The sequence below is a fragment of the Eublepharis macularius genome, chromosome 12, assembly GCF_028583425.1.
Source record: "Eublepharis macularius isolate TG4126 chromosome 12, MPM_Emac_v1.0, whole genome shotgun sequence".
In the NCBI taxonomy this organism is placed as follows: Eukaryota; Metazoa; Chordata; class Lepidosauria; order Squamata; family Eublepharidae; genus Eublepharis; species Eublepharis macularius.
Window position 1 is genome coordinate 26,994,428 of NC_072801.1, and position 15,167 is coordinate 27,009,594.

At 46.6% G+C, this 15,167-nt stretch overlaps 1 protein-coding gene across 1 annotated transcript in view; it reads right to left on the minus strand.

Moving 5' to 3' along the window:
* Positions 1-15,165, minus strand: part of FLII (FLII actin remodeling protein) — a 34,209-nt gene extending 19,044 nt beyond the window's left edge. The window contains exons 1-13 of the mRNA XM_054993317.1: positions 15,041-15,165; positions 11,069-11,179; positions 9,398-9,469; positions 8,439-8,519; positions 8,145-8,230; positions 6,909-7,070; positions 5,861-5,964; positions 5,533-5,708; positions 5,031-5,188; positions 4,185-4,269; positions 2,506-2,653; positions 1,228-1,361; positions 666-878 (exon numbers count right to left, since the gene is read on the minus strand). Coding sequence (XP_054849292.1) covers positions 666-878; positions 1,228-1,361; positions 2,506-2,653; positions 4,185-4,269; positions 5,031-5,188; positions 5,533-5,708; positions 5,861-5,964; positions 6,909-7,070; positions 8,145-8,230; positions 8,439-8,519; positions 9,398-9,469; positions 11,069-11,179; positions 15,041-15,103 — 1,593 coding nt within the window. The 5' untranslated portion in view covers positions 15,104-15,165. The remainder of the gene's footprint in view (positions 1-665; positions 879-1,227; positions 1,362-2,505; positions 2,654-4,184; positions 4,270-5,030; positions 5,189-5,532; positions 5,709-5,860; positions 5,965-6,908; positions 7,071-8,144; positions 8,231-8,438; positions 8,520-9,397; positions 9,470-11,068; positions 11,180-15,040) is intronic.
* Positions 15,166-15,167: the final 2 nt, after the last annotated feature.

Here is a 15,167-nt window from a genome sequence, read left to right on the forward strand (position 1 = left end):
TGCTGCAACAATGTCTCCCGGTCCCAAATGACAGCATGGAGCAACTAATGGGAAGTCAACAAGTCAGGGCAACACAGAGGTGACGGGTGGAAAGGCTCCCTAACTGTGCTTGCATATGGCAGCAAACCACAAATTAAGGCCATGTTTAATTCCTATATTTTCTCTCTCTCTGTGATGTGGTGGACAGAGGCTTGGGAGACTCAGATTCAAACCTGGATCCAGGCCTGAAATTTATTTATTTATTTATATACTTCTATCTCACTTTTCTCTGCATTGGGAACCCAAAGAGGCTTACATCAACGTTTTCCATTTTAACCTCATGACAAACTTTGAGATAAGTTAAGCTGAGAGAGAGCAAAGGACCCAAGATCACCCAGCGAACTTCCATGGCAGAGTGAGGACTTGAGCCAGGATTTCCCAGATCCTTGTCCAACACTGTAATCACTCTGCCAAATCTCTCTCTTTGAGCCTAGGCTGGGTTATAAGCCTAAAACAGGTCAGCTGTGTGGTGACAAAAGTGAAAAAAGAGACTAAAGAAAGTCCCCAGTTCAGAGCTACCTCTGTTCAGAACTCACAAGAGTGTCGTTTTGCTGTGAAAAAAAAATCATTCCCTGCTGGCTCGTCTAGGCCAACAGCTTCAGCCATCATCAAAATCTTCCTCTCACCTTCAACACGATGTAGCAATCAGCCTCGTAGAACTTCCCATGGAAGGTCTCGTCCACCATGACAGGCACAAAGTTCTCAATATGCCAGATGGAGACACCTGGAAGCTGCCCTACATCCTCTGTGAAGAACTCCGAGTAATTGAGCTGTGGCTTCTCCAAGCTCTGGTCCCACCGGCGGGTCTTTGGATCGGTGTATTTCAAATCCCCGTTTTCCTAGTTGGCCAGAGGAGGAGAGTGAAGGAGTGGGGTCAACACCATAGAAAAAACACTTGTGGGGGGGCCCCCGCACAAGGAAAAAGTCTTAATAGTTCTGTCCTTTTCCCTTGGCACAGATCTTGTACAGAGGCCAGAAGCTGCACAAGGATTCTCAGTTCACAGACTCCACCTGTCCCCAGCTGAGCACATCTTCGTGAGGACCCATTTCCCCAAAGGTCACCAAAATTCTGCACCCACCATTAAGGCCTTCTACATGCTGTGCAGCCTTCCTGTTTCCTACACCACCGCTGAACCACTCCAGGCCACCCCTATGCGCAGACACACCACCTTGCACACGGATTCCTACCTCCATCTTCTTGTTTTTCTCCTGGGCCACGTCCGACATGCCCTTCAGCACTTGCTTGGCCTGGTCGTCCTGTGTGGAGTCCTTGCGCCTCCGCAAGCGCATCTTCCGGGCCAGGGGGTCCTTTGGGCTGCTTCCTGAGAACAGGGAGTGTGTGGGGGGGGGGGAGATACTGATTCTTGACACTGAAAAGTTTTTGGAGGGGGGAAGGACCCCAACCTTCCCTTTAACCCGCCCCCCCCCCCCGCCCCAGGGCTAGTATCCCAAGAGTTTTTCTCAGTACTGTGCAATGGAACTGCAGTGTTCATGGTCCTCCAGTGGGAAAAGACATAATGCAGGAGAGAAGTAAAAGTCCTTTCTCATCTGGTTTGGGTTGCTGGTGTGTTTAAGAATGAGCAAGCAAGGCCTATTGCTCATGTATGTAAAATTAAAATTCAGGCATAGGATATGTGTAAGAAAGGTAAGAAATATCTAAGATGCCAGCCGGTGGGACCTTGGGCCAGTTGCTCTGTCTCAGCCTAGCATATCTCACAAGGTTGTAGTGAGGATGAAATGGAGGAGAGAGAAAAAGATGCCAGCCACTTTGGGGCCCCATCAGCTAGGAAAGAAGGGTATAAATGAATGAAATAAATAAGGCATACTAGGAACCACAAACATTTGAACTGAGTTTTAATCAAAACCTTGTTCAGGAATGGTTATATTTTAGCATTCTATGAGTATACAGGAAAGCCACAGAATGTTTGTTAATGGTGTGTTTTAAGAACATCTGGCAACTAGCATATGTAACAGTTCGAACATCAGACTAGGGTCTGGGAGACCCGGGTTCCAAAATCTACTCTGCCACGGAAGTTTGCTGGGTGACTTTCGTCCAGTCAAACACTCTCAGCCTAACCTACTTCACAGGGTTGTCATTGTGAGAATATAATGGAGGAAATAAGAATGACGTTGTAAGTCATTTTGTGATCTCACTCGAAGAATAGCAGATTATAAATATCGAACCAAATAAATATCCTTCCTGATCCACGGACTCTTAAGAATTGGCTGCTTTGTATTGCACCTCTGCATGAGTTACAACTCTGGGCCGGACCCTTTCCACTTGGAGGTAACGCAGGGTCGAGGTGTGTGAGGAGTTCTTTTGGAGATTTAAGGGGGAAATGGATTTCCAATTTTAACTCAGAAGAGCACCTTGGCCCATCAAATTTGGGGAAAACTGCTGTAAACCAAAATCTACCCAAAAGGGAAACCCCACGTAAATTAAGGATGAGACCCTTCCAAGCTCACCTGCTCCGGCAGCCGCCACAGTAGCCGGAGAGGCACCAGCCAGCCGGAGCTGGTTCTGCAGAGAGAAGTCGATGTTATACCACTCGGAGGTTCTGTCCACCGGCTTGGGGGGCATCACCAGGCTGGGATTCTCGCGGACATCTAGGATCTATGGAAGGGAAGAGCAGGGGGAGATGGCAAAAATTCAATTCCAGAAACGAGAAGGCAACAGGTTAAAAGCTAAGGGAACAAGGATCAAGCAGCCTTCATCTTTTACTGTCCCTTGGGCCTAGAACTCTCTTTGGCTGATTCTGCACATGTTGGATAATGCACATCCAATCCTCTTTACAGATCATATGGAACGAATTTTTTGTGTGCGGAACAAAAAATCCACCTCAAACGTTGATAAAGTGCATTGAAAGTGCATTATCCAAAGTGTGCGGAATACTGCTCTGGCATGGTGCCACCTCTCCCTTCCTTCCAACCCACTCCCCAAAACTCATCATAATCTTTTAGTCCCTGTAAGGTCAGGCCACTGTATCGGTTCACAGGTATGCTTTTTTTCTGCTCCCTGCCTCTACCTACATCACTGCCTCCATTGTCAGAATTTAGACTCAGAGGAGTTAGCCATGTTAGTCTGCAGGAGCAAAATAGCAAAGAGTCCACTAGCACCTTTAAGACTAGCCAACTTTTTATTGTAGCATAAGCTTTCAAGAGCCACTGCTCTCTTCGTCAGAAGCATGCATCTGAAGAGAGCTGTGGCTCTCGAAAGCTTATGCTACAATAAAGTCGGTTAGTCTTAAAAGAATTTAGACTGGAACTCCTCGGGCTTGGGACCCATTTTGTGAGCTTGCTCACAATACTCTGTAATTTTAGTGCCACATACTAAGATATCACTCGGGTAGGAAATTCAAACATGTTACACAAGTTTTTAAAAACTTGGTAAAGCACCACAGAAGAAGTGGAGGAACTCTTGTCACAGAGATCTGCCACTTTTTACAATTAAAGAGTCATACTATCTTAGAATTCAGAGCAAGCGACTGACAAAGAGCCAGAATAAGGACTGTCAGTGCAACTGAATATATACAACAACTACTGATCATTTCATATTATTAATCAACACGTTTGAGTGTCCACAGCCTGAACTCTGCTTATTGTGAGGCCTTTATTAGGAAGTGGAACACACAAAGTCTCACATTAAGTCATAAAGGAGCACCCTGCGCAATTGTTGGCATCAATCTGTACACAGTTCACACTCGGGATTCCTGGCAACTGCTTACTTCTGTCGTTATCCTTCCTGTAAAGCATCTCTAAGAAGCCCTTTTGCCCCACAAAAAAATCTGTGCTTGCTGTTCCTTTCCCAGATGGGCTGTTCTAGAATCCGACCTGCCCCTCCAATATACCTCAGCTTAAAGATTTCCTTTTATCTTTTAAGTAGCCCTATTAGGTTCCCTACTGAGCTATATCTGGATTGTGAGCCATAGACTGCAGACCTTAACCTCACTGGGTTCAAGAAACATTACATTTATCTTCTAGGCTTATTTTACTATTTTCTTCAAGCGGCCTTAAGTAAAGCTCACCAGGGTCTGGAATGGTGCCCCCCATGCAAATGATCTTGCCCTCCCCAACCCTGAGCCAATCCGAGGAACAACAAATAAGGTTTTCTGTTCCTGTAACTGGTTCCATTCCAAAAACCTCACCTCAATCTCCGTCAGGAAGTGCACCGCCTCAGGCAGGGTGACTAGCCGGTTCTTGTTCAAAACCAACTTCCTTAGCTTGGAGCACCTGTGGGAAAAGAAACTCCAGTAAACACACACACAAAGGTCAGAAGCTGCCTCAGCCCAAGGCAGTCTACCTCTCCCTCTAGCTCGGGATTGTTTGTTCTGTCTGGCAGCAAGGTTTCAGGCAGAGGAAAGTCTATTTTAACACCTGTTTTGCAAGATTCTTTCACAGCAAGCAAAACGGACTTGAAAACCAAGTCCCAGACGCTCAAAACATCAGTCCTGAAATTGGCCACAAAGGAGAAGGTGTGCATGATGGACATATGGCCATGCAGCAGTCAAAGGGTGGCATCACTCTAGCCACAGAACAAGGCCGACTGAGTGGAACTGGCTTGACGCAGATGGTGCAACACCACCTTCTCTCTCAGCTTCACATGTGAGGGTTTGTGGAAGGTATTCATCAGTTATAAAATTTGGGTGCTTTTAGGATTAGTTGCTACCTCTGTGAGGAAAAAGTCCTGGGTGTCTTTTCCTTCAGATATAGGAGAATGAGACACTGCACAGAAGCCATTTTTTTTTAATTTAAGCCCCTGCTTTTCCTCAGAAGAGCTAGACACAATTTCTAGTCAGCGTGCCATCTGGGGCACCTTACAGGGCCACAAGGGCTTGGTTCAGCACTTGAAGAGCGTCCTGCACCCTCAGACTTTCCATTAAGCAAAAGGCAGAACGCGTAATCCTGCCCCCGAGTCTGTCAGGAGAGATTTCCGCTCCAGCTGCTCTGGACTAGGGTGTTTGAGAAAGGGGGTGGGTTGGCTTGCAGCATACCGACAGAGGCTTTCTGGGATGAGCTCGAGGTTGTTGTTGGCAGCCATAAATTCCTCCAGGTTGACCAGCTTCCCGATGCCTGAGGGAATACCATCAAAATCCAGCTTGTTGGAATTCAAGTAAAGCTTCTTCAGCTTGGTCAGCTTGCAAACAGCAGACTAGAAAGGAAAGGGACAAAAATAAGCAGGAGGACAAAGAAAGGCCTATACATGCTAACCTGGACTACTCACAGCAGGAGGTACCGAGAGGAGGGCCTCAGACCTTAACGAACAGGCAAACCTAGGCTCAGTAAAAGTCACAGCCACCCACAGCCTCTGGCCAGCCTCAGTACGGACTCTGGGCACCTCTCCTTGCTGCCACCTAAAGCCATGTCCTTGCCCTTTGAAGCTCCACCCCAGGGGCAAAAGTCTCCCCCCTCGCTTCCAGAACTCTGCACCCCCTTCCATCACCAAATGCACAGAATAAACCCATACGTCAATAAGCCCCAAGGACTGCTACCTACAGGCAGAGAGGTGAGTTGATTTCTTGACAAGTTGAGGGTCTCTAGCTGAGTCCACTGGTCAATGCAGAGGGATAGCTCGCTAATCTGGTTGCTGCACAGGTTGAGACGCCGCAGGTTGGCCAAGGTGTAGAGACACTCGGGGATCCGACTCAAGTCGTTACAGGAGAGGTCCACATCTGGGTGCAGAAAATGAAGACGGTCACGCAGGCGGACTCTGGCTGAGCTACCCGTGGACAGCAGGGTCCCACAAGATTCCAAGATGCGGGAAAGAAAAGCCCTTGCTCAGGACCCCAGCCAAAATCCCAATTGCATCCTACAGAGCTCGTACCAGCTAGATTGGTTAAGCCTTCCAGGCTGGTGGGTAGGTTGCTCTGAGTCCGTTGTGTGTTCCGGAGGTGGAGAGTCTGCAAGGCGGTCATTGCCGGAAGTTGCCTTGGATTCAAAAGAGGGGGGGAAACAGTGCCAAAGAGAGAGAGAGAATCCTTTTGAGAACAGTTAAGTCCATCAATGATCTGGCAATGAGCAAACAGTTTTAAAGATACAGGAAAGACCACTCGGTCTAGCACTGCAGTTTGCTTTGGTGGACCCTGATACTCCGGGTGAGCGGGGACAGCAGGGCTGTTTGCTGACCCCTCCCCCTTGCTGACATCACCACCAGAAAACTGTGTGTAGATTTTGCATATATTTGCATAATTTATTGAGTTCTAATCAATCACGGGTTGGGCATTTGTATCTTGTTGGTTGCAATTCTGGCTCCCATTCAAAGTCTGTATTGACTTGTGCTCAGTTTCTTAAAATTGTGCTTCTTGTCTAGCTTTTTAACTTTAATGTTTAGGATTTTTATCAGTTTTGGGGGGGAAATTGTTCTGATCTCTGGAGGCGGGGTAGTAAGCTGCAGTACTGCAGCCCAAGCTCTGCTCGCAACCTGAGTTCGATCCTGGCGCAAGCTGGGTTCAGGTAGCCAGCTCAAGGTTGACTCAGCCTTCCATCCTTTCAAAGTCGGTAAAATGAGTACCGTTTCCTGGGGGTAGATGACTGGGGAAGGCAATGGCAAACCACCCCGTAACAAAAAGTCTGCCAAGAAAACATCGTAATGCGACGTCCCCCCATGAGTCAGTAATGACTCGGTGCTTGCACAGGGGACTGCCTTTACCTTTTATAGGGGGAAATTGTTCTGATCTCTGGGGGCAGGGTTTGCAAGTGTTTAGAGAATGTTGCTGAAATGTATTCTGAATCAATAAATTAAAAATGTTCAACAGCAGAACAGAGAACCTCAGGACTGTTGATGTTTGCACGTCTTGCGAATGGGTTTGCTTGAATATGCACACCAGGCAAGCCTGCCTACCTTATCAGCAGAATGCCTGCCCTCCCTTTACCTGAGCTGGGCATGCATCAGTGGATTGTTATTCAGAATCAAGGTCTGCAAGTGTACAAGGCGCCGCATCTGGGGGGGAAGGCTCTCGAGATGGTTGTCGCTCAAGTCGAGGTACAGCAAGTCCGTCAGGTTGATAAAGAGCTGGTTGGGAATGTTGTCGATGCTGCAGGGGTGGAGAAGACAAGGCAGACAGGCACACCCTCTTTAACAGCCAGGCAGGTTCTGGCTCCTGGGAGTTATGCGCTAGCTCAAGGGTGGGACAGGGAAGGAGCAAGAGACGCCATGCACAATCACACCTCGGTTTTTTTACTGCACCGGGGAGCTGCAATTCACAGCCATTTCTCAGAACACATACATGTGGGAAAATGGACACAGGACTGCTTTCTCCCCTACAAAACGTACTTTAAGATCTTCCCCAGAGGCTCTGTTGTGTGCACTTAAGGTGTGTCAGGTGAGGACAGTCCACAGGGCCTTTTCAGCATTGGCCCCAAAACTTTGGAACTCCATCTGCTGGGCAGTCCACTTCGGGCCTTTAACTGGCAGCGTGATGGGCAGCATCACCTTTGCTCTGCCTCTTGTGCTCCCAGCCCTGGCCCTTGCCACTCCTCAGGGCCTCAGCTCATGAGGGAAGTGAGAAGTGAGCGCTGTGATCTTCCTCTTCCTCCCCTCGCAGCCTGGAGACAGCAGCCAAGTGCATGCTTGTCGGCTGCCCTTCAAGCCCTTTTAAGGACAGTAAAAGGTAGGGACGGATAAGTCAATCTACAGATGAACCCCAGTTCAGATCTGCTATGATCTTGTGAGGTGGGAGGGTCACCATTTCCGAGCTGGGAAATTCCTGCAGATAGGGGGGCGGAGCCTGGGGAATGCAGAGTTTGGGGAAGGGAGGGAGCTCAGCATGGACATGATGCCACAGAGACCACCCTCTGAAGCTGCCATTTTCTCCAGGGGAACTGATCTCTGTAGTCTGAAGATCAGTTTGTATTTCCAAGGGAGCTCCAAGCCCCACCTGGAGTTCAGCAACCCATTTGGCTCCAGTCCCTCCCTGCCCACTTCAATACTGGCCTACTTTACAAGACTGTTGTAAGGAGTGCACTGAACATGTAAAGTAGAACCAACCTCGTTTGTTAATATGCCCATTTCACAGACCAGAAGAGACCACACTTGTCCTCCTGAGACCCCCCAGATTTTTCTTTTTTTGCATTCTGCTTTACAGAAAATCCAGATCTTGCATATTCACCTGTTACGTTTTAAGTTGAGCACTAGCATATTCTTGGCATTCTCCAGCTCCCGGGGACACTCGGTCAACTGGTTGTAGCTCAGATCCTAGGATAAAATGGGGGGAGGGTATGGAGGAAGAAACAAAGGCGGTTGGGTGAACTCTTGCTTGGGAACATCAGAGCTGCCTGGCTGGGCCCCCTCACCTCTCCAACTTGCCAAGAAATACAGCAGGTCCTTCCAGACCTACCAGAAAAATTGGTAAAATCATTTGCCGCCTGCCCAACTCCTTCCGTGGAGCAAACCAAAAACATACCAACACAGACAGATCATCCAGCTGGAAGATGTCATCGGGAACACCGGAGTTCTTCAAGCAATTGGCTCGGGCAACGATGGTCTGGAAGGGTGGTAGAAAGGGGGGGGGCGGTGGATAGAGACATTATGTAAAGCGGAGCCATGGCCCAGTGGAAGAGCACCTGCTTTGCATGCAGGAGGAGCCAGGTTCAATTCCTGGCATCTCCAGAATCAGGTAAGAGGTAATTTGAAAGTCTTCCATCTCAGACCCTGGAGAGCTGCTGCCAGTCAGAGAATACCAGCCTGGCACTATGGAAGGCAGCCACATTAAGGGTGGGCTGTGGCTTAATGGCAGAGCCTCTGCTTTGCATGCAGAAGGCTCCAGGTTCAATCTCCAGCATCTTTGGTTTAAAGGGTCCAGCAGCACCTTTAAGACTAACCAACTTTATTGTAGCATAAGCTTTCGAGAACTACAGCTCTCTTCATCAGTTGCTAGTCTCTAGGTGAGGCCTGGAGAACTGCTACCAGTCAGAGCAGGCAATGCTGAACTACATGAACCAATGGCCTGCCTCCTTATAAGGCAAAAATCACTTGTTCATTAACAGCACTTAAATCAGGCTAAGCAACAATTGTTAGAGGAGAGATTAGCACTATTTATTTGCTTCGTTTATACCCCACTCTTTTCTCTCCAATGGGGACCCCAATGTAGCTTACAATGTTCTCCCCTTTTCCATTTGATCCTCACAACAACCCTGTGAGGTAGGTCAAGCTGAGCATGTGCGATTGTCTCAAGGTCATCCAAAAAAGCTTCCATGTCAGAGTGGGGATTTGAATCTCCCAGATACTAGCCAAACACTCTCTAAACCACTACATCACGCTAGTAGGAATAGAGAATTTACTGGGGAGCTGTTGAATGGGGAGATGGACTTATAAGCAGTTTGTGGAGTTCTGAGCTGCAGGGATGAGGCTGCAAACTCTTACCCGGAGGCACGGGAGGCCCGAGAGCTCTCCATGGAGGGTGGTTATGCTGTTGTGGCTCACAGAGAGATGCTCCTGTTTGGAAACAAGAAAGGAACAGACATTATCAACGCAACAGGCAAGCATCTGTTTGGCATGCAGAACGTCCCTGGTTCAATTCCCGGAATCACCAGTTAAAAGGATCTGGTAGTAGGTGATGTGAAAGTCCTCTGCCTGAGACACTGGAGAGCGGCTGCCAGTCAGGGCAGAAAGGACTGAAGGGGACAGACTCAGCATAACGCAGTTTCAAGTGTTTCAGAGCAAATTCTAGAAACTGGATAAAAACTGTGGCCCCAGCCTACCACACACAACGTCCTCCTTGGAAGTTCCAGGGAGGGGCATCATGCTGCTGAAGTAACATTTGCCTTGTGACCAAAACGGTGCATCTAGTTCAGGGTTCCCCAGCAAGGCACCTGTGGGCATGTCCCTTGGCGCCCGTTGAGCTTTTCAGGAAGTGGGCAGGGCCACAGAAAGGCAGGGATTTGGCTGTCCTTATTCATATGAAAGAGTTTTCTATGGCTGACAAAGCCACTGGAGGACCAGGAGGACTGGGAAGCAACCTGGTTTGTGATTTCATAGAATCATAGAGTTGGAAGGGGACATACAGACCATCTAGTTCAACCCCCTGCCCAGTGCAGGATCAGCCTAAAGCATCTCTGACAAATATTCATCCAGCCTCTTCTTGAAAACTGCCAGTGAGGGTGATTCCCCTTCATTCCCCTTCAGTTTTTCCTTCCTTTTCTTTATTTTCAAATCTCCCCCCTTTCTTTCATTTCTTTTTATTCTCTTTCTGTGATTCTTTTGCAAAGCAAAAAGGGGATATTGGCTCTGTCTCCTACGGAAAACTTGTTTGGGTTTGGCCCTACCTTCTGAGGCAGCCATTTTGGGGTGGCACTCTTTACCCCCTCTCAAAAAAGTTGTGGACCCTGGTCTAATCTGTGTCTGGCAGGACATTTATGCAATGAAACAAGAAAAGAGACTGTTTCCTGAGTGTTCAAAAAAAGTGCATTTGCTTAGCAATCCAATAGTCTGCTAGAGCAGGCCGATATTTTTAGCCCGTACCACAGATCAGTTGGCAGAGACTGTGCTTGCCTGAGACCACCTTGCAAGTTCTTCTGGGAGACTAAAAATGCTCGCCCATTCAGCTACTGCACTATCATATTATTACCCCTCCCTTCTTCCAAGGAGCCCAATGTGACATCCTCCTCCCTATTTATCACAACAACCCTGCAAGATAGTTTAAAAAATAGCAACTGGCTCCAAGTCAGTGAACGCGATACTCTGTGGTCCTTGCCAGACACTTTAACTGCAGCACTCCTGGAGCTGAACCAGTTTTCATATCTGACATGGAATGCGGCAACATGAGTAGCCAAACTTTCCTTACACATAAGTAGACACCCACACATCCGAGCTACAAAAGACAAAAAATATCTTGAAAATATATGAACGAAGCCTTGAGAAATCTCATTACAGAAAACAGATCTGCCAGGTCATGCTATCACTTCCTAAAAATGACAAGCCAGTTAAGAAATCCTGCTGGTTTGGATTCTCTGGGCCTAATCCCCAAGGAGGTCTGTTCCTAAAGTCAGCAGCCCAATGATCCCAAAGCATCAGCAAGCAAGACCAGCTCCTTACCAGTTTCTGGAGGGCAGAAAGTTCCTCAGGCAAATAGCAGAGACCAGTCCGGTTCAGTTTCAGCCATCGCAAGCTGGTCATCGACTTGACATGTTCTGGAAAATAGCCACCCTGAGTGTAGAGGGGCGGAAAGGAAGTCAGAGTTGGTGCCATCCAAGATTTTTCATTTAGCCACAAAGGAAAACACAAACCTGGCCAGTAAGACACAGGATGCTACATAACCTGCAATTTTCACAGCAGCCCATAAAAAATGAGAAAGGTGCATTGGGTGACTGCTGCTTCATTGCTGGATCTTTTCCACTGTGCATGGCCAGGCTACCCCAAGCACAAATGTCTCGGGCAGCATGCTGCCCCTTCAACAAGTCATCCTTGAGGACCCCAGTATGCCTTCAGTCCAATGGCAAATGGTCCAGATCTGACTATCATGAGGATTTCTCCATAGGTTTGAACAGACCAAGGGTCAGCAACCTTTGATAATTAAAATTATAATTAAAGAGAGAATGTCGAAATTCAAAGCAAGAGATGGGCAAAGAACCAGTATAAAAGAGAGCCAATTTGCGTAACTGAAAATATACATCTTTACACTACCAATAATCAATATGTGATTTGATAATCAGTAAAATGTACACAGCCCAAACACTGTCCTTCATTAGGAAGTGGGCCTATGTGCGGTCCCACAATAATTCATAAACATACATAGGAGCACCCTCCACAACTGTTTTAGCACACTGCCATAAATCAGTGCTTGGTGTGCACTTGGATTAGGGGCAATTGTCCACTGGGTCATTCCCCCCCCCGCTTTTTTGCATAGCTATAATTGGTATAGCCAATTATATTTGTATTTTATTTAACCTGTAAAATACAGATATTTGGATAAACAGGCATAACACAGTCATTAATCCATATGATTAATACAGCTAAAATCACCTATCAGATCATAAATATCTAAAACATCAATTAAACTATTATGAACTACCGACCAATGAAGATAATGTATAATACAATCATTTAACACAAATATAACAATCCATTAGACAAATTCAAAACAATAACCATTTTTGGTAAAAGGGATTGCTTGGCAAAACTTCATATTCCATCAAATATTTATATATACAATACCATGTCTGCATGAACTTTTCTACTGAGTTATTATTAGTTGGCATATCTAAATTGACCACAATTTTGTGCATAATTAAATAATCCCAAAGATATGTCACTTTCCTTTCTGCAAAGCTTCTTTGCAAGGTCCTTAAATGAGATGTAAGCTGCTTTGGATCCCCATTGGGGAGAAAAGCAGGGAACAAAATGTAAATAAACCTGTCCCATAAAAATCTTTCTTTCCCCTTCCCCATACAGACTAGTTACTCTGCTATCCCATCCACCCTTCCAACAGACTTAACATGTTTCTTTTTAAAGAGCCACAGTTAGTTCTGTACGGAGCTGCATCTGGCTCTAGAACTATAAGTGACAGACCACTGAAATCCACTCTCTTGGGCACACAACTAGGGACTGTCAACATACACAGCACTTTATGGAGTTAAGCAAAAGCCTCTGCCCCTAGGATCTGGCAATCTGCATTTTAACAGTTGGAAAGGTGGCACAAAACCCTTTACTGCACCCAGTCATGCCAACCACAGGATTGGCTCAGATGTTCCAGGTGAAACCACTGAGAAGAGAGATTCAACTTTCTCTCCAAGTAGAGATCATTTGTACAATCACAACCCACAAGTCCAAGTCACACAGACACGCCCTCCCCCACTTTAAATCCACCTCATTAGTAAATATAGCTTCACAATCACCATCCTAAGGCTGCTCTGGTAGGGTGAAAAAAATAATCAGAAATATGAAAGAAATTAGGCATGCTGAAAGGCAATAAATGGAGAGAGAAAGGTAACCCAACAGGTGACAGTCTGTTCAACACTAAGAAATGTAACCTATGTCTGTGAAAATGTCCAGAAATTTTATTTTACTTCTAAATTTTATCATGATGGACATTTAATATTCGCATGTATTTTTGCGATGGGTTTTTGCGAACACAATAAAGATGATGATAAACGTATGAACAGAAAGAATTAAAATACAGAACGATCGTTTAAATTTCTGAGAATAAAACCCCCGTATGTTCAAAGTGTGTCTCAATGAGGCACTGGAGATCAAGCGCAGACTTGCTATCTTAGCAGATCAACTCAAGCCCAATATTTTTGGAGGGAGTCACGCCATGTATTCCGCACTGGGCTACTGAGTAACTTCATGTTGACAAAGATACATGTGCAACTGCATTCGAAATAGACTGGAACTCATTACTTACGACATTCACTTATGAAGTGGCTTACATCATTACCCATTCATCCGTTTTATCCTCACAGCTGACCTGCGAGGTAGGTGAGGTTGAAAGTGCGTGACTGATCCAAGGTGACCCATCCAGCTTCCATGGCAGACTGGGGCTTTGAACCTGGGCCTCTCAGATCCCAATCCAACACCCTAACCTCTATACTATGCTGGCTCTCCATACCCACACACAATCCAAAAATGCCAGGAGGCATACAAGAATTACTAGCCAGTAAGTGTCCAGGCCTATCATTTGAAGAGACAGGCCAAGCTAGGTTTGGGTTTTTTTTTTAATGCTCAAACCATTGATGAATTTCAATGGCACAGCCAAAACTGGAATTGAAGGATGAGGCATTAGGCTTAGGCTACGATCCTTAAATGCACTCTTAAAACAGTGAGTCCAGTCTCCAATTGAGATGAAATGGGAGTGTTTCTTACATGTAATTGTAGGAACAAGGTATAAATGTCATCTCCAATTTTAACATCTAACAATAGAATCCTAAGCTGGGCAACACCCTTCTAAAATCAGTAACTTCTATATGCAATGTCACTCTGCTTAGGAATGCAGTGTGAATGCATTTGTGCATGCTCTCTCCCTCCATTCCCGTTTCCTCTCTTCTGCTTTCCCATCACCATCTAAACTGGGACTGTAAGCTGCTCTGGGCAGAGACCTGTCCTTTCCCCCCTCTACCAATCCAAACATTTTAGAGAAATAAGTTACTCTGTTAACAATACCACGTAACAAGTTTCTGTTGAACAACGTATTAAAACAGAGAGGCAAGTTTTTTGAGCAGCCTTCCACCTTGGGAGACTGTCACCAAGTTTGTTGAGAAAAGATATTTGCCCCACGTACATGCCACAGCAAATGCGTGTGTGTCATGTGTGGACACCAGTATGTGAGAAAGGACCAACACACATTCACCTTAAAGATAAAAAATACACGTGGGGTTTGAACTGTGCTGTCAGTTGTACACACGACGAATGTAAAATATGAATTACTCAGCATGCTAAAAATAATAATAATGTGCATGCCATACATGTACAAAGCTTGTATACATTCAGTGCTTAAGAGTTCATATGGTTGCCAGGTCCACGTTCAGAGATTCCTGGAGATTTTAGTGGTGGAGCCTGGAGAGGGCAGGGTTTGGGAAGGAGAGGGATCTCCGCAGGGTACAATGCTGCACAGTCCAAAGCAACCATTTTCTCCAGGGGAACTGATCTTTGTAGCTCGGAGATCAGTTGTAATTCCGGGAGATCTCCAACCACTACGTAGAGGTTGGCAACCCTACGTGAGTCTCTTCTGTAGCAAAACCAGACAGAAGCCCGGTGGCCCCATTTGTTAGCCTTCAAGTTGCCACCGGATTCCCATTTTTGTTCTGTAGAAGAGTTCTGCCTGACTCTCAAACTTGCCCATTTCTGCTTCTGCAAGCTGGGACTCCCTCTCCCTCAACCCACCGTTCCAAAGCAGCCCCGATTCAAACACAAAGACACACAGGCTGCTTCGGGGGACCCCTCCCCGGCCAGAGGCACAAAGAATGCATGAGCCAGCGTCTAAAATTAGCCAGGGAGGCTCCAAGAGGGCAGGCCCTGCTCCAGTTCGGGAGGCGCCCCTTCTTCTCCTCTCCCCCACCCCAGAAAACTTACTTTGAAGTCATTTCCACTGAGATCCACACCCCTGATGAAGGGAAGGACCCCCGTGGCAGCCATGCCTCCTCCTCCTCAGACCGGCCACTGAGCCTACTCGCTGAGACTTCCCTTCGCTTGTGCCAAA